The 24886-nt window shown below is 35.3% G+C and overlaps 1 protein-coding gene across 4 annotated transcripts in view; it reads right to left on the bottom strand.

The window, feature by feature from the left end:
* Nucleotides 1-7182: 7182 nt before the first annotated feature.
* Nucleotides 7183-24886, bottom strand: part of GPR174 (G protein-coupled receptor 174) — a 37155-nt gene continuing 19451 nt past the window's right edge. For all 4 annotated transcript variants that reach the window (XM_084789436.1, XM_084789435.1, XM_084789437.1 and 1 more), the window contains 2 exons: nucleotides 13673-13726; nucleotides 7183-10407 (listed from right to left, as the gene is read on the bottom strand). In XM_084789436.1, coding sequence (XP_084645562.1) covers nucleotides 8851-9858 — 1008 coding nt within the window. In that variant the 5' untranslated portion in view covers nucleotides 9859-10407; nucleotides 13673-13726 and the 3' untranslated portion in view covers nucleotides 7183-8850. The remainder of the gene's footprint in view (nucleotides 10408-13672; nucleotides 13727-24886) is intronic.

The following is a 24886-nucleotide window of genomic DNA, read 5'->3' on the forward strand; positions in this document are numbered from 1 at the left end:
GCCCATCTTTCTCAATGCATGCAATCAGAGGTGTTTTGTGAAAATCTACCTTATTAGTGTCAGTGTTAGCTTTCTCTGGTTCCAGTCCAATGCCACGTGAGTTATTATAACTTTATTCTCTTTCTTACACTCAGATCTTGTTTTTTTTTTTAAATAGTGAGAGCCCAGGTTCTCATTATTGATAATATTCTTGCAAATCAGCCTAACTCCCTATGATGCAGATGAAATTGTTTCATCATAGTGAGCTCATATTCTCATGAGGAACAACTTAAAAAATGACAGCATAGTTTGTGTTTGGTTGTGTTTTTCTTTTCACCAGGTAGTACACATCCAGATTCTATTCTAATCCATTACTCTACTCAAAGTCTATTTTTAATCATGTGCACTGTCTTATATGCTTTAAAGGGCCTTACTGAATTCACATTGGTACACATGAACTTGAACTTGAGACAAACACTTGCTGAGTCACAAACTCTACACATCTCACTGAAACCATGGAGTTTCACTTAGTATTTTATGCTATCACTATCATTTGCAATTTTATGAGAATATGTGGAACTTGTTTTATTGAGCTTCTGTGATTAGCATTAATAAAGACATGTTCCAATTAGTTTGATCTGTTGACAAAAGTATCAAAGGACAATGAAACAAAACTAAGGCTAAGGCTAGATTTCCTTTTATAATATTTCACACATTTTCTGTGAAAAGCAAAATTACTCAATCATAGTGAGCCCAAATCAACTGAACTCCAGCCAATATTCCAGTATGTGAGTCATAACACATTATTGTTATTTTAAGTCACTTATTTGGGAATGGTTTATTATATAATAACAACTGGTTAAAAATAGGCCTGAGAGAATGTGTTGCTTTTTTATTTAATTTATTCAGATTACAACTAAACTGTTATCCCATCACTTGTATCCTCCCATTCCTCCCTCCCTCCAGCTTTCACTCTATTCTCCTCCCTTAGGTTTATGACTGAGGAGGATCTCCTCCCACACTTTATGGTCATAGGCTATCAAGTCTCATCTTGGTAACCTGCTTATTCTTTCTTTGAGTGCCACCAGGGCTCCCCAAAAAGGGGAGGTCATCATATATGGAACACCAGAGCTCATGTCAGAGTTAGTCACTGCTCTCCACGTAACTGTGGAGAATGTCCTGTCCATTGGGTAGATCAGAGTAGGGGTTCTATGTTTACTACTTGTATTGCCCTTAGTGCAATACTTTGAACAGACCCCCTCTGGCCCCTGATCTACTCATCAAGATGCTCTTCTTGTAGGTTTCTAGGACCATCTAGGTCCTTCTATTTCTCTCTCTCTCCTATATTTCTCTTACCTAGAATCTCAGTAGGAAATCCTCACATCTATCCCAATCTCCTGGTAAGTGAAGACTTTTGTGGGACATGCCTTTTGGGCAAGTGCCCAATTATAAGTGAGTATATACCATGTGAGTCTTTCTGATTCTGGATTAACTCACTCATTATGATCATCTCTAGTCCCATCCATTTGCCCACAAACTTTGGGAATTCCTTGTTTTTAATAGCCGAGTAGTATTCCATAGTGTAAATGTACCACAGTTTCTTTATCTATTCTTTATCTGAGGGGCATTTAGGCTGTTTCCAGATTCTGGCTATAACATGACTTTTTCTAATTCCAATCTTGCCAATGGTATAGTAATGTTATTATTTTTAACTGAATAGAACTCAATTATTTGCACGTGTTACATTTTCTGAGGTTTTTTACCCCATAAGTGAACCACAGATTGGTCCTATATCCTGATTACTATGCTTCAAAAACTGCAATAAGGGAAAAGATAGTTTGTTGAACTTCACTATCCCTTCACAGAAGGGATAATGGAAAGAACTTTGGATTAGGATGAATTCCTTGGAGTAATTAAGTCTGAGGACACTTATATACACTACAAATGAGCTTATTCATTGAAAGGAAGTCAGATAATGTAATTTTGCATTTTAGAAACAAGATTTAATGGTTAATTTTGGCTGTTACCTTGATTGGATATGAAATTAATTGACAGATAATCATGAGCACTTCTGTGAGGTAATTTACAGAGAAGACTAACCTTGGAGCCAGTGTCCTCCATCCACAGCCCTCAGAGTGGACAAGCACCTTCCAGTGGCAGCACAGATACAAAGAGCTGCAAGAGAAAACCAGTGCAGCTTTCATCTTTGTTCCTTGATAAATATTTCCACTTGGTTGTTGCTGCTGCAGCATGTCTTTTCTGATACTAGAATCCGTTTCTTTAGGCTCCCAAAGTGGACTGAAGACCAATGTATCTCCAGGAATTTGCCATGTCCTCAGGGCATACAGAGGCATCCAGCCTCATGGCTTGAGTATCTAGCTATGGGACTCTCTGTCTCACGAGTGTGCACATAGACACTTTTCATCCAGAAAATCTCTGTAAACAACTCAAACAAATGTCTTTTGAAACAGATATTCACTCTCTAAGTTTTGTTCCTCTAGAGAACAGATAATATATTATAATATATAGTGTATAGTATATGATATATAATATATATTATATGATATATGATCTATAATATATAGTATATTATATATTACATAATATAATATGATATATAATATATGTGTGTATAAGATAGATAGATATAGATAGATAGATACATACATATATACATAGATAATTTACCAATTGATTTATTCTTCATGCCTACCTTTTGATCATCCATCTAGTTTACATTTATCTTTATCAATGTTTTTCAAGGAACAATTATTATATTTTTCTAGAGAACATTGATTTTTTACTATAGATATAAATGCTGTAATTTCTTTAGACTCCCTTGAAGTTTGGCAGAACACTATCACTAATTCGGAGTCAGTGAAGTAAATGCAGAATGCTCTTCGCAGAATTCAGCCATCTCCTTTAAAAGAAGAGATATACTTTCACTTTTCCATTTCTTAATTCTGCTAGCCCATCTAAAATGTGAATGTGATGAGAATCCAGTAAGGGAAAACCTTAAGAAAACTTAAATTTAACAGAGTTTAATTGAACATAGAATGATCCATGAGCTGGGAAACACTCAGAACTAGAATAGGTTTGGAGATCTCTGCCAGGAAGAATGAGCAGCTGGATTGTATAGGCTACTGCAGAAGCAAGGCAGAGAAAATACTTCGTAGGCTACAGCTAAAGCACTGACATTTGCCTTATCTGGGTGCAAAGTCCCTAGTTGGAGGTCATTGGGCTATAATTTGCTTATAAAGGAAGCCAAGTTGAAGAGCAGTCTTAGCCTAATGGCCTCTCAATTAAACTTCTAAAAGCAATGTCTGAGTTTAGGTAAGAATTCTTGCCAAAGCGTAAGTTGGAGGTTATTTATTCGAGCAAGAACAATGAGTCAGTGATACAGCACTGAAGAAAAGAAGTACTTGTTGAGAAGTTCTAGTAGAAGGAGTGGGATACAAGGGGAATGAGAGGTAAAAATGACAAAAGTTCACAACGTAAGTGCATAGAACTGTCAAACAACAATAATAAAAAACAATAGTCTTTTCTTTGTGGAAAAACAACATCTGACATGATTCAGACTAGAGAAACATCCAGGAAATATTGATGCTATAAGATAAAAGTCTGAATTCCCAAACACCTCATAAAGAAAAACCACCATATTTTTTAAGACTTTTATATGAAAAATCTCTATTTTTGTTCAGTTTAGGCCACAGAATTATTAACACCAGCTGAACCATAGGTACTTAATAATTATCTATCAAAATAAATTGTAAGGAATAAAATAAACCGTAACTCTCACATAACTGTCATAGGTTTCAGAAAAATTACAGGCTGTTTATCTACATAAATAAAATCTAATATTGAGTATTGCTTAATGACTATTTTTTCTTAAAATGTAGAAATGCAGTCTGCCAACATTGGTATTTTTACATTTAATGACTAATAATCTTGGACTCCATCCCATGATGGCTATAGCTTATATTATAAATTTTTGGAGTCAGGAATACACTAACTGAGTTCAACATTAGTCTCTATCACATATCTACACTAGATGGAAGATCCACATCAGTAAAACAGAACCAGGTTAAAACATTATACTTGGTTTGGATTCACTGAGAGAGAATTCTACTTGCAGGAATCTAATATTGGTATCCTTTATATAATTGGTTTCTAGTCATTAGCTTTCTGAATACATAAAATAGTTCACTTAAATAGTATTACAACTTATTTAAGTTTGCCAAATGTAATTGTGTAATGTCTGAAATGCACTTTAACAAATTTAACCAAATACATTTTGTTAAAATGAGGAAGACAAATGAGTAACATAGATGTATCATGTGTTAGTATTCTTTGAAGCTAATTAATAGGGGTTCAGTATATCCATTCTTCTTTTGATGTTTTTGAACTTATTCATGGTATAATGACAAAATGAAGTGGCAGTAATGTGATTCAGGTAATTTTTGTCCATTTTATCTTTTACATTTTTCAAGAAAGGATTAGGAGTTTATAGTACAACCATTTTCTTTATGTTCATACTCCTTTAAACTCACAACATGGACAATAATTTTTAAAACTTTTACTTTTGACTATCTTACTTGACTTACTTTTCATACTATTGGTATTCTTATAAAGTTTGGATATGAAACATTGTAAAGGTGTGAAAACTTGTACCATACCATTGTGTCTCCAAAACAAACTAGAAAGTATCTTAGAAAAACAAAGGACACTGAATTAGATAACAAGTGTAAAGACAGTTCTATCTATGGAACAGTTATTCAGTTATTATTTGAATATACACAAGAGGGCAAGTACAAGGATTTGAATGTCACTTGTCCTATAGATATTTCAGATATTAACTGTAAAAACTGTATATAGTCAATAATGAAGAAGAATGTGGTCGTGGCAAAAATTAAATACTAGCTAAAGCTAATGAGGTTCTTTTGAAGAAATGGTCTGTGAAGTTCAAGAAAGTTTAGTCATATTATCTCATCTCTCCTCCACTCAGACCACATCCTTTAAAACTGAGAAATATGTAATCTTAAGCAGCTATATTTTCTTACACGTTTATCTCTCACTTTCTTCCCCCAACCATTACCATAGCAGAATATGGTTTTGAAGGTAATGAGGTTACTTCTTATATGGTTTTACAGGGTCATAGGAAAGTTTTCTAAGTGGTTTCAGGGTACTTGAAACATGAGGCAGGTCATGTATTTATACCTCTATTGTATTCTTCATATCTACCAAAGCATTAGATGTTTCTCTCAAACAAACCAAGCAAGCAAACAAACAAGCAAACAGCTGAAAAACCTTTACTACCACATCCTAAGAATGTCTTTCTGCCACAGTTAAATGTATAGTTCATAACAATTTAGTTATTACTGAAGATACTTAGGCTTCACAAGCAGTATAGGGATATAAACAAGATGAGTAAATTGTTAAAATAGAAAACACAAAGTTAGGCCTAAAGGAGACCTGAGGTGGGATGACTCATCATTATCTTTGAGAATGGAATTCACCATTCCAGTAGATTAAAAGGAAGAATGAACACTAAGAAACATAAGTCCATGTATGTGACCCTACTAATAGTCCTCAGGATTATCAGTTTGTTGAAAAAAAAAATGATCACACAATGGCATCCAAAGTCAGAAAACTTCTATTTAATTACAGAGATAATCTTTATTATTAAGAAACATGATAAATAAAAGCTGTAAATAAGCTCAGATATAACATTTCACAGTTTCTTGGAAGTTAACTTAAAAGGTGGCTAAAAATTATGTTGTACAGAGTTTCACTGATGAATTCTTACAGAGCATGGTAACTTGGTATGATGTTTGTAGGACAAGTGGCTCCTCTTCATGAACTACTGGTTAATAAGATTTGCTGTTTTATTGTATGACAATTAAAGCATATAATATATAAGCCATTTCATTATAATAATAAAAGCAACAATAATAGACTATTAATAGCATAAAACAATGTGTATTCAAATTTTCTTATGAAAATAATTTTCTTAATTTTGAGACTACCTTTTAGCAACTTTATAAAAGAAATATGAGATGATTTTTCTTTAATTATACACTACCAGAATTAAGATTCTCTTTGTATTCATTCTTATAGAATTCAAAATGATAAATAAGTGATCTTAAGAAAAGACTTTTCAAACAGAGTGCAACCTCAGAAAAGAGGAAACTCCTTGGTAGTAGCTGAGACATTATTTATCATTAGATATTTCTCTGAAAATTAAGAACACTGTTAGAAGAAAGACTTTCCAAACAGAGTGCAACCTCAGAAAAGAGGAAACTGCTTGGTAGTAGCTGAAACATTATTTATCATTAGATATTTCTCTGAAAATTAAGAACACTGTTAGAAGAAAGAGGGGGAGGGAAGAAAATTTTTAACCAAAATCCTGGAAAATGTATTTCCATGTTTATGGAGATATTTATTGCAATTTACTCTCCTTATAATCTAAGCGAAGTAGCTAGCCACTTGTAATGCATTATCTGAAAGGATTGCTGTAAGACTCACTTTCTTTACCATGTCTTCCCTTCCACATCATCTGCCGGTGCCAGTAATCCTTCCATTGAATATCACCACTTTGTGTTAATGCCTATTCCTAAGGTATGAACTTCAGATATTTCTTAGTTAATTAATATGAACTTAACATTTCCAATTAGCACCTTATTGTGAGTTAGTTGATCAGAAAGGGAAAGGGATAAAACAAAATTCACGTGTATTGATAAGGAAGATGAAGAATAAGAAAAAATGATTCTGATTCAGTATTCAGATCCTGAATATAAACCTATATAGGCAGGGCTGCGTAGATAAATAGCATGAGATCATTAGACATTTGTCTTATCCCCAAATGATGTAGAAGGATATTTAACAAGTGAACTGTACTCTCAGAAACACTAAGAATGTCAGTAATATCCTAGAAATAGTTCCTCTCCATTAAAATGGTATGATTATAGTGAAATCAATGGTGGAGAAAGTTTAAATAGTGATCTCCCAAAGTGACTTTAAGAAGTGTAGTACATGTCACAAAAAATAGTAAGCATAGTTATTACAAGTGTGAGTTCTATTCCAAGCTCCCATGGTTGTGCTATAGTTTCACAAATGATTATTTATAATCTCATTACAGCACAAAATTACAGTCAAACCAACATCACTTAAAAAACCAGACCACACAGATTTATAGTTTCTTGTTTAAAAACAAAATGGAACACTTATTTATTACATCAAAACATATGTACATTACAAAGAATAACTAGGACATATATAAATATACTGTTACTAGCAGCACAATGTCATTTTCCTAATTCATCATTATTATAAACTGTACAAGCACAATCAATACTTGCTCAGAAAAAAACTTTAAAAGTCTTCCAGTAGTATTAAAGTTAGAATTCATGTTGATTTAACCAGTTTTCCCCAAAACATATAGTATCATTAACTATATGCCTAAAATTTCCATATATATATATATATATATATATTCCTTAATGGTTTCTGCATTTTTCTCATTGCAAAGAAGAGTGTTCTCATCCCATTGTCTAATCAAACATTTTAAAGTAATCTTATTTATAATGTATGTCATGTTTCAGACTATTCTAATACTTTCTGAGTTTTTCTGCTCAATAGTACCTTGTAAGGAATGCCTAAGGCTGTATGAATGATCTATACTTTTCTCATAACGTGAAAGAATTGCTTTCAACAGTTTCTGAGAGGTAATCTGTGTAGGTTTAATAATCATATAACTAATCTAGAAAAAAGTTAGTGCAGACCTGAAAGTCCACGTGACCAGTGTCCTTATGCTCTATTCTGGCTTGTGTAGATACATCACTTCACTTGGAGACTATTTGAAGGACAATAGTGATTTTAAGACATGTACTTCACTCTGCATCATATTTTCACTCTGACACAAGCTTGGTGAATAATTGGTGCAGTTTCTTCCATAGGCTCAGTAAGCACAGTAGGAACTTGTCAGATTTCTTCAATGTAATTCTAAAATATGATTAAAATTCCTCTACTAGGCAGGTTTATACATTTCCAAATGTGATCTTTGGAACTAGTTTAAGAGACCTAGAACTGTGATTGCCACCTCTTCCCTTTCTCTAAAGCCTAAAGGCTATAAGTGTTAATGCTAGAAAGCCATCTGCTCTGGGAATAGTCGGTGTAGCATTTTATACAACCACAGAGGTTTATTGTGTATCATGAATGTGTGTTGTTCTTCAATTAAATATACTGAAGCCTGATTTCAGAATTTCACTTAATGAATAGATGTGACATGATGTTTCATATTGAAATTAACTGAAGAAATCAAGCATTGGAGTTTTCAAAACCTTGAAAGGAACCACACCTGGGAAATAAAAATTATCCTATTTTTGTAATGTTATGTGTGCATAAAGTATTGTCCATCCCACTCTAAACCCAACCAAATATGTTGTTGGAATGCAAACTGTGATCACTACTACAAATAGACAATTGCACTCCTTTTGATCATAGATTCAGCATCTGAGGTAAGTAAACTCATTGCTTATAAGGTGTGGTTAAAATAGCAATCTTTTTGTGATTTAGGTTCATTGATAAAATATATGAATCTAGCCCAGAGCATATTGTGTAGCATGTCATAAAAATTTTACTGATTAAGTTTTAAAGACTTGGTCATACCTTACCACATGGATATGTCACCAGCAATGATATAGAAACATAATGGTTCAAGTAGGTCTTGTCATAAATATGTGCATTCCCTGTGTAAGTAACATAGAACACACTGAATGTTGTGAGCTTTCTGTGAGTACTATCCTGTTAATGGGGTATTGCAAATGTGTTTTGGTACTGGAATTCCAGGCCACATTCAGTTTAGGGTCTTATTTAGCATAGTTCAGTTGCCATTGTAGAAGTGGCATGGTTACTCACAATTTTGTATGATTTTGTATGGAGTTGGATGCTATCAGGCAAATCTTGTCTTGAAAGACGTCTTTTGAATTCATTAGTGGTGAAATAATATATGACTGGGTCAAGGCAGGAATTCAGACTTGCCAGACACAGGGCCACAGAATGAAATATTAGAATCACTCTTCTGGCTAAGCAGCTCTTTATTTCATTAGACTTAACCAGAAAATCTAAAGGAAAGCTGAAGTGATAAGGTGCAAAGCAAATTAGAAATACCCCTGCACAGGTCAGAATCATCTTCAAGGCTTTCTTTTTCTCTCCAAGATGTTGAGAAATGGGGTATTTATTTTGTAATGATAAAGCTGCCTTCCAGGTACAGTATAGGACAATCATAAGAGGAGTAACAAATCCAACCACCTCTCCAATAGTTATCATGGCAACAGATTGGGCCAGATTGACATTCCTGATGGGAAGATCTACAAAGCATTTGGTTCTGTTACCTGGAGTATCATCATTGGTTCTGAGGAGAGGAAAGAGTAGGCAGGCAAGGCAAATGATGAGCCAGCCAATTATGCTGATATACAAGTCATATTTCTGTTTGCAGTCATTGAAACGAAAGGGGTACATGAGAAACCAAAATCTTCGCACACTGATGCAGACCAAGAAGTAGATGCTGGCATACATGTTAACATATTTCAAGTAGAAACAAAACATGCAGAGGCCAGGACCAAATGGCCAGTCATGGTTCAAGTAGTAAAAGATCCTCAGTGGCAGAGAGAGAATTTGTAATAAGTCAGCAATGGCTAAATTTATCATAAATACCACAGCCCTTTTGGTTTCTTTCATATATCCATAAAATACCCACAAGGCTAATATGTTCCCTATGAGACCTGGCACAAGAATAACAGTGTATGTCACTGCATAAATGAAGTACCGGAAATCTGTATTGTCTCCATCTGTCTTGTTACATGTATAATTATCAATCATGATTATTTCTAGAGAAATTCTTTTTGCTTACTGGTCATTCAAAATCTAAATCCACAAGTAACAGTTGTACTTTCCACAAGTCAATGGTTCAGAGACAGACTATAAGCAACCTTTTGACACAATTGTTTGTCTTTTAGAACTTTAAAAACCTAGTTGTATATTTGTCTTAGATTTGTCTACATAACTACACAAATCCAATGTGCAAGCACACATTTAAGAGTTGTTTAAATTTTTTCCTCTTGTTTATTTTGTGGTAAGTCTTTCCAGGACATCATGGACGTTGGATATCTCTCATTTGATTCAGAACTATGTAATACGTCAGCTTCTCAAATGCCCATGTGATAGTCATCACTTTACAGGTGTTTGGAAGGAGAGTTCATGTTCTTTATTTTGGGGGGCTCTGGCTCACACAGAAGAAATGTTTGCTTCAGTGTAGAGTGGGTCTGCCACTATTCCAGGATGACTTAATTTGATGGGCTTTTTTTTTCTGAGGCTTTTTCAGATCTGTATTGAAACTGAAGAAAAAGAGAGACAGAGAGAGAGACAAACCTGCAAGTAAAAGAAAATAATCCCATTATATCTGGCATATTTTAAATGAGGAAAAACTTATGATTAGTGGCCATGTCATGTCCAGAAGACATTGCTTCACCAAAATTCTCCCCATCCTCTAGCATTTCCATTCTTAACCCTCCATTCCATGCTATTTCTTGAACCTCACTGTGAGGTGATATAGATATTTTTCACAGAGCTGAGAAGTCAAAGTCACTAACTCTTAGCATTTTAGTCCATTATGAATCTCTGCATTATTTGCTTCCCAGTGCAAAAAGTAGCTTTCTGACCATGGTTGAGAGCAGCACAGACCTGTGAGTACAAATAGATATTTAGAAAGAATTTTGACAAAATGATCATGTTTTAGCAAAAGAATATAGTAGATTCCTCTCAGGGGGTGATAACCTTTCTAGCCATAGGCTTTTGGTAAAGCTTACAGTGTCAGTCATGAATTTATGCCTGTGGAACAGACCTCAAAATCAATCAGAATATAGTTGTTTATTTCGCAAACCCTTGTGCCACTATTGTAGCAGTGTGCACACCTTTTTTGGTCAGGTTAGTATTACAGCATGTATTGTCCAGTGATGGAGAAAGCAATTAGTGTCTTTTTCTCTAGAGGCATAATAATATCACCTAGACCAATGAAAGCTGGCCAGCCAGGAAAGTGTCCCAGTCAGTTTAAAATTACAACCAAAGTATGTAGTATCCCCAGCAATATGATCAAGCCATCTAATTACAGTGGGCAACCAAGAACAATGGCTATAGCTTGAGGTTTTGTTTGTTTGTTTGTGTTTGTTTTGCTTTTTTATTATTTCTTATTATTTTTATTTTTACATATACATTTATATTATTACACATATATACAATAAACTACCTACAGCAAGAAGAACCATGAGAAAATCAGGAATTATATAAATGTTACATTCACAGTGTTTTGGTTATTTGTACTTGACAACCTTGAAGAAAATATCTTTCCTATCTTGATGCATCTACATTTCTGAATCCATATCTATCATATCTCATCATTATCAACCTAAAACATTTATCTAGACCTAAAAACATCTTAACCACTAAACAACTAAGCTCAATTATAAGACTAAACTATCTGGTCTTCAACCTCATCAGAGACTTTAGAAGGAATAAAATTAACTTCCTGAGTAAACTGGAAGTGCAAGTTAGCAGCTTCCCAAATGAGAATATGACAGAGACAGTTTGCTGCCTGATAAGTCACTCAAAACTCTCTATAATGTTGGAGCATCATCTTCTGGCCTAATATGTCTGACAGACATATTTGTGAGGCAGTAGTTTTTTTCTCTGGAGACTTGCTTACCAAAATCACTCATAGAGGATAGCCTATATCTAGACTGAGATTGTTTTTCACCTTCACGAATTTATGAACAGCTGAATTTGTATGCAAAAGATTAATCCAATGAAAATTTCAGTATGAATACAAGAGGAGCTCAGAAGGCCTTGTCCCTAGTCTCTAGATTAACCATCAACTGGCAGATGATGGCTGCTAAGGGGAGAAAGAGAATCATTTTTTCTTTGTGAGTGTGGCCACTGGTAGGGATTTCAACCTCCATAGGATGGTTCCACACACATGCACATATGGGCAGCTCTCAGCGGACTCAGTGGGTTATTTAAAAAACAGAAGCTGACGTGAGGTTGTGAGGGAGAAGGTGGGATGGAGATGAGTGTGAATATGTTCAAAATCCATTGTATATAGGCAAAATAAGAAACAAGGACCATGTAGAAAAATACATTAATTTTAACAGAATTTTGATGTGAGTGAAGATTATGCTACAGGTTCTATTACAACAGTTCTCAACCTATGTATTGCCTCTACTTTGGGGTCAAAGGATCATTTCACAGGAGTCACTTAAGACCATCAGAAAACACAGATTTTCCATTATGATTAATAATAGTAGCAAAATTACAGTTATGAAGTAGCAACAAAAATAATTTTATGGTTTAGGGTCACTGCAACATGAAGAACTATATTAAAGGGTTGCAGCATTAGGAAAGCTGAGAACCACTGTTCTATAGAGTGCAGAAAAGCAAAACCAGAAGGGACTTGAAAAGTAAACTAGCATATTGTTACTAAAAATGTCTAAGCTCACAAACTGGGAGCCTGTTAGAAATTTAGAAGAATGTCAGCCCCTCTCTCAGGACCTGCAGTTTAACAATTACACTCAGTTGTGTCTTTGGAAACTCTGATTTCCACCTCTGTTTTGCAAACTTAACAAATCTTCAGACCCATGTGAGCAAATCTTTTTCAAAAAAAAAATTCACACAGCTTTCCAGGTGTTTCCTCCAGAGATTTTGATTCCACATGTTTTAGGTAAGGCCAAAAATGTCTATGCAAAAAAACTTCCCATATGATTCTCATAGAGTCAGCATTACATTTGTCCTTGAAGCATCATTTAGGGGCCAGTGATTTGATTCGAATCCTTCCCAGATGTGAAAATAAGTGGGCAAGCAGCCTCTCTTTAAATATTTCCATTTACATGGGCCATTTAGTCACCTCTTACTTAACCAAGACAAGAAAGCAGAGCACCAGAACAGAGAAGCAAATCCCCAAAGGCTGGCTCAGCTGGCTCCATGACCCTTCTTCTGAGGGAAACAAAATTTAGCTTGGGGACTTGGATAGTTGCCTCAAGGCTGCTGAAATCTAGAAGGTTTTAACTAACTTTAAAGATACGTGGGAAGAATAAAAATGAAAAGAGTATTATGAAACATCCTGCTTTGGATTATTAACACCATGTGGTTTGAAGTGTGCATGATTCAGCCCTTGAAGGAATTATTGTTGTTATTTTGCCTGGTAAGCAAACTATTATGTTTTGTCTAAAAATGTGGGTATCACTTTATATAAAAGGCATTCAGCTTGAAGATACTAGATATTTGATATTTCTCTAATGAGGAAGATGTAGAAACATGGTATTATAGCATGCACACACACACACACACACACACACACACACACATTGATATGAAAGAGGCATTAAAAAACTGACCAGCCCAGCTCCGAAAACCAATGGCATCTTTGATATATGTTCACATGTGGTGATTTTGACTAGGTGACAGAGAAATTTAGATGGCAGATAAGAGATATATGAAGAGGTGCAAACATCACTACTCACCAGAGAACTGCAAATTATAACATACTATGGAATATCACTCACACCATTACAAAGGGCTTTTACAATATTTCAAAAGAAAACAAGTGGTAATGAAGATGTAGAGGAGAAGGGGACTTTTTTCCTACCTTATTGGGGGACATATAAATTGGCATCACATTCCAAAGAGAGGATTGCGGCTTCTAAAAAATTGAAAATAGAAATATCACATGATGCAATATTCCTACTCTGTTATATATTAAAAAATGAAATCAATGCTTTGACAATAGCTCTTCACTCCTGTGTTTATTCCAGCATCATTTCTTTTTTTCCAGCATCATTTATTTCAGACAACATACAGATTCAAAAACATATATATACAAATATCTGTGCATGCACATAACTGGATATTATTCAGTCTTTGAAAATAAGGAAATTCTGTCATTTGCAACAGACTTGATCAATCTGGAAGAAAAAATGTGTTAAGTAAAATATGAAGTTAGACACAGATGCATAGAACATGAGCTCATGTACATTAAAACCTGATAATAGTCATGGTACCAAATGAGGAGAGTCAGTATAATAGTTTACTGTCCTAATAAAAGTAATAAATTTAGTACTTTGCAAGATATCCAATAAATGCTTAATAAACATTACTTAGCTTAAGTGACTATTTTCGGCAAGGGCATTTCTGTATTCACTTTACATTCTGGTCATAGCCCCATTTCTCCTCACTTCCCAGTCCCTTCCCTTCCTTCCTTCCTTCCTCTCCCCCATCCTCCATCCCCTATTCCTCAAAAAGGGGGAGCCCTTCTTCCAATCCAACTCAGCTCATTGAGTCGCATCAGGACTGAGTTTGTTCTCTCCCCCTGTGGGCTGACAAGACAGTCCTTCCAGGGGGAAATGATCAAAAGGCAGGCAACAGAGCCCATGTCGGAGACAGCCCCTGCTTCTCTTACTAGATAACCTGCATGAAGCCTGAACTGCCCATTGGCTACATCTCTGTGGGTGGTCTAGATCCAGTTCATGCATGGTCCTTGTTTGGTGCTTCAATCTCCACAAGCCCCCCTGGGCCCTGGTTAGTTGGCTCTGTTGGTTTTGTGGAGCTCCTGTCCCTATTGGACCCTTCTATCCTTCCCCCACTCTTCAACAAGGCTCCCTGTGCTCCTCCACTCAATGTTTGCCTGAGTCTTAGCATCAGTTTTGATCTTCCTGGGTGGAGCCTTTCAGAGGAAAACTGTCTTAGGCTCCTGTCTGCAAGCATAGAAGAGTGTCATTAATAGTGTCGGGGGTTGGCTCTCTCCCATGGGGTGGATCTCAGGCTGGGCCAGATTTTGGTTGGACATTTTCTCTATCTTTGTTCTATCTTTATCACTGCACATCTTGTTGGCATAGTAAATTTTGGATCAAAGTTTTTATGAGTGGGTTGGTGTTCCCTCTAACTAGACTAGGAGTCCTGTCTAGTTAGAGGGTGGCCTCTTCAATCTCCGTGACACCCACTACTAGGAGTCTCAGCTAGAATCCACTTCATATCCTACCAGGGACCTACCCTGACTTATATCTCCAGCTTGTTACAGAGATTCCACCCCCTCCCCACAGTTTCTTTTTTCTATACAGGTCTTCTGTCCTGCCCCACCTTCTCCCAAGGTCTGATCTTCACCCTCATATCTCTCTATGCTCTCTCTCCTACCTTGTTGCCTCTCACCAACTACTGCCTCTTTATGCAAGGGTATTTTTATTTTCTACCCTAGTTGAAGTCTTTATTACTTAATTTTCTTGTCTATTTTTATCTGCTCCATTTTACATAAGGGTCTCATTATTTTTTTTAGGTCAGTTCTTTAAAGCTATTTAATATCTACAAAACAGAAGTTATGTAGCATGCTAATTGATGGTTACCTTAATAACATTGCCATGTACTTTCATAAAGCTTCATTTGCTATTTTTCTACCAAGCCAAATACCCAATTTCAACAGAAGTCATACTACTCAAATCACCATTTTAGTTTTCACAGACAGCAGTGATAATGATGCTGCCTTAACCTGAAGCATCTCTTTGCCCATTAATTCTACTTCTTTCTTTTCTTTCTAGCTTTTTTGCATTCATTTCCTGTTCTTTCTGAAACATTCTGTGGTTAACAAAACATGGTTATGCTAGCTGCCACCTTTGACTCCCATTTGTACCCTTTTAAAAACCCAACTTCCTCTTCCTTTTGCTATTTATGCATGCATTATTTATCTTCTTGTCCTCCTGCCCATCATACACAAGTTCAACTCACTCAGAAACTCCTTAAGTTATGGACTGGATCTTGTGTCCTTTCAGTCCTCTAGGTTCTAAGAATATGGCTTGGAATATTCATCAAATATTAACTGGGTCAATATTTACTCAGCATCTACAGTTTGCCAAGTGCCCTACTTGGTACTGAGAAATTAGGCAGTGTAAAAAGGTGTGTGACCTTTCACTTCTTGAACCTTAAAATCCAATGGAAAAGAATAAAAGCCATCATACACTGTGTAAGAATGTGGTCATAGAGAATACAAGCATGCAAGACAGGTACCATGTGCTAGAGGAGAATCTACAATTGCTAATCTACTGAAGCAGCAGAATCTCTAACAACAACCTTTAAAGATTTGCCCTTAAACCCACAAATAAGTGTAGTCTTCATTCCTCATTAAGGAAACTTCTTTGCAACAGACAGAGATCACTACAGAAAAACATACCCTATCAGTGCAGACTACCTAGATGAGACCTGACAGACTGTAGTCATATGGTGGGGAAGGATGTCCCCTTCTGTCAGAGGTCTAGGAGAGGGAAACATGGCAGAAGAGGGAAGGGGTAGGAATGGGAAGATACAGACGAGGGAATAACAATCGGGATGTAATATGAATAAATTATAATAAATAAAAGGAAAAAAGAAAACCATACCTTATCAAAATGAAGATATGCATGTGAGTACCATTCTATAGAATAAGCAGGTAATATTGGAAAATATACACGCATGTGCAAATATTTATGTGTATATATGCAATAGTAATTAATGAAAAAGATGCCATGAATTTGAAAGACAGTGGAGGGTATGGAAGAAAGGGAAAAGATAAATGTAGTTAAATTACAGTCTCAAAAAATATAAGAAGTACAAAAAAAGAATGTATTTGCTATTTGCTGAAGTAAATTAAACAGAAAGTCAAGACCACACACTCCTAAAGTCTATACTTCTGTTTTTATTCCATCATTATTGACTACAATTTTTACTACTATATATATGCTGTTCAAAATACTGTATCTGATTATATTTTTCTTCGTGTATGTAAGCTACTATTTTCTGATGAATTTCCATCTCTATCTGCATTTTATCTTAAAAACTCAGCAACGCTCCTTAGTATTTCCCTTAATATTCTTTCTACCAACCTTCCAGCATAGCTGATGATGCTTTCCTGTCATTAGCCAACATGATATTCTAATAGAAAAATGCTGAATGAGACTATAATCATAGGAAAACCTTAAGTCAGCTTTCCTATATTAAACACAAATAATCCTTCATCTAAGGTTATGGGAATGAAAGTGAAAGGGACATTTGTTTCACCACATTAAATTATTCATAGAGACTGTCTTTTCATTGTAACAGGTACCTGAATATACCCTGACTTTAAACAAGAGATTTATTTAAAGTACCATGACAGACTTTTCAAAAAACTTTCCCTTATTTTTGAGCCTCTCTCCTTAAAAAATAAATAAATAAATAAATAAATAAATAAATAAATAAAGAGAGAGAGAGAGGGAAGGATGCAAAGGCCTTAATTTTGATAAGTTTCCAGTGATATGTAGGTCAAAAACAATTTTCTATAGACACTTAGGGGAGTTAGTATATATTTATGTTTCTATATACAAACATGAAGATTTGCTGAATTTTGCTGATGTTTCAAGAGTATGCTTGTTTCAGCTATATTGTATCTTTGTTTACTTATCTAGGTGAATCTTTCTTCAAATGAATATCAGGGAAAGATTTGTGTATCATTTTGGTGACACTGTAAGATATTATTATCTAAGAATATATTAGATCATACTGTAGGATTCTTCTCCCCATGAAAACGTGTGTCTACATATTAAGAATGAAAATTTTAAAATACAAAGAAATCAAATTATCTAACTAAAATTGTAGTCTTTGAGATGTACTATCAATAAAGATGCTATTTGGAGATGAGGAGTTTTGCAAAAACAACAACATAAACAAACAAACAAACAAACAAAATAAAACCAAAACAACAACATACAAACAAACAAAACACCTAATCCCAAGTTATAGGCAATCACTTGCTCAAAAGCCAATTTTATTTTAAAGTTCTGGTTAGATACATACTGATAAGATAAACTAGATCCAAAGTACCTGCAAACCATATGAAGCTTAACAACTGGGTGCCCATGTATAGGATACACTTGTTAACATTATGATACATGAGAAATAAAAAACTCTAGAGAAAAAATAGCAGAGCAATTTTAACGGATTCTCATCAATATGCACCACAAATCTCCAGGTCTTGATTCCTGAAATTTTTTTGAATTAAAATATCTCATAAATTTCCTGGGAAAGCTGACTGGTACCTGCTACATGGTGGTGAAGAAATACATTGGGGAAAGTACTTTGTAGTTAATTCTCCTAGGGAATTCACCAATTTTGTCAGGCCCACTGGATGTTATATCAGACTTTTTTTTATATAAAGAGATGTGTTCTAACAGGGTGCCATTTCTAGAAGCTTCAACACCTACTGAGACTGCTACTGTTCAACTCAATTAAAGGAGGAAAAATTCATACAGGCAGACAGACATATTATGAGCAATGCCATTCATTCACTTATATGAGGCCAAATGTCTCTGTTGAGATTTGAGGGCTGTTTCCTCTTGAATAGACAACGCATCCTGTTCCTTGGCTCCAGAAGTACCTTCAATTATTTGGACACAGCATGAAAAGGGTCACTCAGCCTCATCTCACCAGTGAATAAAGGCAAGTCACATTGCATTAGACATACTAGTTTGCAATTGCTTTATATTTCAGAGAGTAGTACATATTAATTTGTACTAAGGATGTACAGTTCCAACAACTTTTCAAGCCTGTACTTAAACCAATGCCAGAATCCTTGCATCCTCCATCCATAAAAATGATAAGGTCAATTGTTCTTTAAGAGCTTCCCATTTTTTCTAATCTACCTTTATTATTTCCCATTTCTTCAGTCAAGTCTCTAAAAATCTGATCTAAAAATTTGTATTTAAAGCATATATTCCTGGATGAACTGAATAATAATTGCACAAAAGTCAAAAAACGTACCTACATTTTAACAAGTTCAGTGTACACCCACATTTGAGAATGTATTTTGAGTGTAAAAAGCAATGACATAAAGCCTAGAGTCAAGTTGTTTACAAAATTGTCTTTATCTTTTTCTTCTATGTTATTGAGTATAATTTGCTTTAAATTGCTCTATCTCTACTCCATCTACATATATCAAAATTTGGTCTATCTTTTAAGACCCAGATATATTTTTATGTATCTGAATCTTGCATTCAAGAAGTTTATTGAACATCTAAACCAAATGATAGATAACCTATTGATAAGATCCCTTTATGTCATTCATGTACTATAATCTTTTGTAAATAATTTGATAAACCTCCGTTTGTTGACTGTCTTTTAACTTGGAATTCATTCACAGTGGAACTCAAGTACTTTTACAAGATTAACACACAAGTGAAAGTATTAACTTGCTTTTGAATGGTAGTCTAACATACTAAATAAACTCTTTAAAATTACATTTAGCCCAAATACGGCCATCAGTGTCTTGTGTATTTGCTGCTCTGTGCTTTTTAGAGAACAAGCCACTATTCTACAAAGTTCCATTTTACATTAATTTTTGAATATTTTTACTTTGTAGAAGTGATGAGGTGATCACAAGTTACGTTGCAGTGGGAAAACTGTATGCATTTCCTGTTCTCACTGCTGACACGGCTGTGGGGATTTTCCTCAGCTTTTCTGAATGTTCACCTTGTGTCTCAGACCAGACATGAGCATTTGGACAAGAAGAGGGATTTTTTTTACAGGAAAGTTATGAGCTTCCAAGCTTACATAAAATAAACTAACGTCCAAGATAATCACATCCTTCTGGCCCTTTTCACTTTTTTTTTGCCATCCTTCTTAAAATTTTCTCTTTGAGTGTGTGCCCTATCCACTGCTCCACAGGATTAATAGTCTGTGAAAGCAAAGGAGTAAACCAACCTTATAGGGTCTGGTAGAAAGAGCAAGGGTGAAGTGGAAAATAAAACTAGTCCCCAGGGCCTCACCAGAGGATTGGCCATGATTTGTGTGTAGGTGGCTACCTACGTGGTGTGATTTTTAAGGGACAGAAAACCCTTCCTTCAGTAAAAGAAAAAGGGAAAATATTTTCTATTTGTTGACTAAAGCCCAATCTTCCTTCTTTATAAGGATAAGATGTCTGCTTTCTGGAAAATATTTAGGCTGGAAATGTCAGACTACTACCTTTAGGAACTGAACTCAAACCTGACAACTTTCTCAAAGGAATTTCAATACCTCCTCATAATCACAAAATCTGGAGTATCTAAAACAGGCCACAAAAACTTTTACAGCCTTTGCTTTTCAGTTCATTTACTATACCAGCATGCCCCAGTCTTTCACCTTAGTATGCTTTATCCTTTATTATTACTTGTGGTTAGGCTACTTTCTTCTACTTTATCAAAATTCTATAGCATTTTGTTTTAAACAGCAAAGTATTAATAGAGAAGGCTCTAAGCCAGTGGTTCTCAACCTGTGGGTTACGACTCCTTTGAGGATCAAATGACATTTTCACAGGGGTTGCATATCAGATACCCTGTATACCAGATATTTGCATTCTGATTCATAACAGTAGCAAAATTATAGTTATGAAGTATCAACAAAAATAATATTGTGGTTTTGGGTCACCACATGAGGAACTATATTAAAGGGTCACACATTTGGAAGGTTAAGAACATGTTCTCTAACTAGATACGACACTAAGGTGTTCAGCCATTTCAGAAAGAATGTTTATGGAAGATGACTTAAAGTTTAAAATTTAAAATATTGAATAACACTAACAACAACAAAATATTTTTTGTTTAGCAATTACACTTAAAATTCCCATGGGAAAATTATATCCCAAGATATTGCAATCAAACTAAAATATGAAGATCTTTTTGGGTTTGGTTTTTGTTTGTTTATTTGGTTGGTTGTTGTTGTTGCTGTTGTGCTTTTAGTTTTTTAAAGACTGAATTTTTCTGCATAGCCTTGGCAGTCCTGAAACTCACACTGTAGACTAGACTGGCCAGTGACCCACCTGCTTCTGCCTCATGAGTGCTGGAGTTATGGGAATGCACAACCATGTCTGGCTTCATTTTTGTATTTTAAATAGCAGATAATTTTATATTGGTCTTTAAGAGAAATAAAGGAGGGAGGTGCATAACACTAAATTATGTCATTTTGAATGAGCTTCAACTTCCCCTAGTGACACAGCTTTGACTTGTGCTGGAAAGGAACTGATTTTCTGGCTCTTGGTGGCATTCTTTCTCTGATACTCCAAGAGAAAAGGATTCTAGTTAGTTACTTCTTAATCTTCTACAACGTTTTCCATGATTTATCAACAAAATAAGACTACAAATGAACTTATTTCAGCAAATAAACCTTCCGTGAATACTCCTATAGGCTCTTATGTTTGAATACTTGGTCTTCACTTGGTGAAACTAGTAAGGACTAGAAGGTGTGGCCTTGCTGAGAAGGTGTGTCACTGTGGCAAGCTTTGAGACTTCAAATACCTTTAGCAATATCCAATGCTCTTTCTGCCTCCTGCTTTCTGTTTTAAGATGTGAGCTCTCAGTTGTTTCTACTGCCATACCTTTACTCTGCCATCACAAATCTTTAGAATTATAAGCCCATGTAAATTATTTCTTTTATAAGTTAATTTGGCTATGGTGTTTTATCACAATAGGAAAGTAACTAAGGCAAAATCCCTGGTCTCCTTGGGTGATAACAATATGCTAGAAACCACAAATATTGTGATCCTATATTCTTTTGTCATCATTAGCCACCTGACTAGTAAAAGAAAACGAGGTTTGTTTGTTTTTTAATTGTATCTTGATTCTCAGAGTCAGTTTTCTGCCACTAGAGTGACATTAAAGCTAAATATAAATTCCTATGAGAAGGCATTCAATAAATGATCCATTAATTTAAGCTATGTCAAATGAATCCTCTACAAATGATTAACTTGGAATACCACTCAGCTATTAAAAACAAGGACTTCCCAAAATTTGTGGATAAATGCATTGAGCTAGAAATGATCATAATGAGTGAGTTAACCCAGAAACAGAAAGACTCAAATGGTATATACTCACTTATATCTGCATACTAGCCCGAGGGGCATGTCCCACGAAAGCCTTCACTTACCAGGAAACTGGGACAGAGGGGAGGACATCCTATTGGGACTCTAGATGAGAGAAGCATGGGAGAATAGCAAAGTAGAAGAATCCAGAGGGTCCTAGAAACCTACAAGTAGAACATTACGATAGGCAGATTTGGGCCCAGGGGTCCCGCTCAAACTAAGGCACCAGCCAAGGACAATACAGGCAGTAAACCTTAAACCCCTACCCAGATCTAGCCAATAGTCAGAACATTCTCCACAGTTGAATGGAGAGTGGGATATGACTTTCTCATGTACTCTGGTGCCTCACATTTGACCATGTCCCCTGGAGGGGGAGACCTGGTAGCACTCAGAGGAAGGACAGCAGGTTACCAAGAAGAGACTTGATACCCTATGAGCATATACAGAAGGAGGTAATCCCCCTCGGGAACAGTCATAGGGGAGGGGAATAAGGGGAAAATGGGAGGGAGGGAAGAATGGGAGGATACAAGGGATGGGATGGGATAACCATTGAGATGTAACAAGAATAAATTAATAAAAAAAAGGAAACAAAACAAAACAAAAAAACCTATGGGAAAAAGCAAAACAAAAAACAAAAAAAACAAAACAACAACAACAAATGATTAACCCTTTTCTTCCCACAACTGATTTTTAGCTACTAAATTCAAAATCATGAGAATTTTTCTCTCCTCTAGGTCAGGGGTAAAGTCTCCTAAAAGTTCAGAGATGCCAGCACAATACTTAATAAGTGGCATTGATTGTGACATTTGTATATTTAGGAAACTAATTATTTCTGTATATAACGCAACTTGGCACTGAAAACTAATGAGATTATTTTCAGGGCACTATGACATGTTACTATTGCTTGACTTTAAAGCTAAGTGTATTTTCATGGCGCCCTGTTAAATTAAAAAAAAAAAATCTAAGAAATCTAGAAAATGTCCTCTTCCCAATATTTTGCAGATGTATTTATAGAAAGAATATGAGCTTCTATTCTAAGTGGCTTAAATAACTAATTGCCTCATGTACCTAAAATGAACAGCAAGACAATAAGGAATCCTCACTGGCAAATGCAACTTTTTATATTTTTGAAGCATGACATATTTAGTAATAACCAGTGGGATTTCAGAAGTGAACAAATACTCATATTTTATATCTGTTTAAAACATTTTGACATGAGTGATAGCCCTACTTCCTTTTTGTTTTGTTAAATAACACGACTTTCTTATTTTAGACTGCCATATGCCTACGGTTGTTGTTGTTGTTTTATCAGATTCCAGTTAAAATATCTCCTGAAACTTGCAAATCATTCACATGTCTACACTGCAAGTGTAACATTTTAAACACTAGTTTTGCATAATTTGATCTCTTATTGCTGTCCTAGGCTTCCCCTATCCAAGATTACACTAGCATACAGTGTGTGCGGATATATATTTCTCTTTGAATTTAGTTCAAATGTTGACTTACTTATTTTAATTATTCCATAGGCTAAATGCTTAACTCCATACCATTGTCTCTCAAAATGCAAAGCAGGAATTCTAGACACCACAGTAAGCCTGTAGCTTTAATCTGTGTTAGGGTGGGTTTATATATACTTCAGAACTCCCATTTATTAATTTGTGGTTTTCTACCCTTAATCACGTTATAGAAAGCTAAGAAAAGATTATTAAATTAAAATGTGTAACAAAAAATAAAAGATATTTTAAGTTAAGTCTATTATTAAGTAATAGTTGATTAATTTTAGATACCTATGACTACTCTCATTTTGAGACTCATTTATGTAGAGTTGATTAAAATTTCAACCTGTTTACTTTGTAACATTTTAATTATGCCTTCAACCCACAGGAAAAAAAGCTTAAATTCATATAGCTTCAATGTAATTACCACCTTAGGTATATATTAGGGGAGGAAAATGTTAGATATATAGTTATTTGAGAATTTGGCATTCAACTAATTATTTCCATGTATGTCAGTGGCCATGTAATTCCAGATTTAAGAAATCTGGTTGTCTTTATTTTACAATAAACAGTAGTCAGGTACACCTGTTATTATTCTATAATTTATTTCTATATCTTTGCAGTCATCATTTATATAAGCATTCACTGATATATTATGGAATAATTCAAACAAACAGGCAGCAACTCTAAGATTATCTAAAAGATTTAACAAGCCTAAATTTATCTGAAATGGTGATAATTCCCCTCCATAATGGTGTTACTTATCCTTCCTTATACTGCTTGCTCTTTCCTGTCCTCCATTTTCACATCCCAGTTTTATCCTTCCTGTTCCTTTGTTCCCTTTTAACACATTATAGCAGTGCATTCTATCTCTTCTCCATTGAATGCCCTTGAAATCAGAAAGCCACTGATTCCTTTAATGTGTGATTTGGTATAGCCTTAGACATACAAACTTTCATTTTCTCTCTGTCATGAATTTCATCTAACTCTCCCAACAAATGGATCCTTTTTTTTTTTGAGACAGGGTTTCTCTGTGTAGCCTTGGCTGTCCTAGACTCAATTTGTAGACCAGGCTGGCCTCGAACTCACAGCGATCTGCCTGCCTCTGCCTCCCAAGTGCTGGGTTTAAAGGCATGTGCCACCACCCCCGTTGACAAATGGATTTTTGAGAATAGCTCAGGAACAAGGGCGGGTTTGTCTCTCCTTCAGTATCTGCAGAAACTCTGTTTCTTTCCTGCATAACAATCCAATGGTCATGTCTGTTTTCAAGATCCATGCCAGAGTGATTTACTGTTGTGGGAATCCCACTGTTGAGGTTGTTCTCTACACCTCCAAAGGTCTCATCTGAGCTGCTGTGCCCAGCAGTGCCTCAACATTCTGCTGCATACAAGAAACACACTTCACCCACAAAGATAGATATTAGCTGAGAGTAAAGGGCTAGAAAAGATATTCCACGCAAATAGACACAAGAAGCGGGCTA

Source organism: Acomys minous (assembly GCF_964271855.1).
Source record: "Acomys minous genome assembly, chromosome: 7".
Taxonomy (NCBI): domain Eukaryota; kingdom Metazoa; phylum Chordata; class Mammalia; order Rodentia; family Muridae; genus Acomys; species Acomys minous.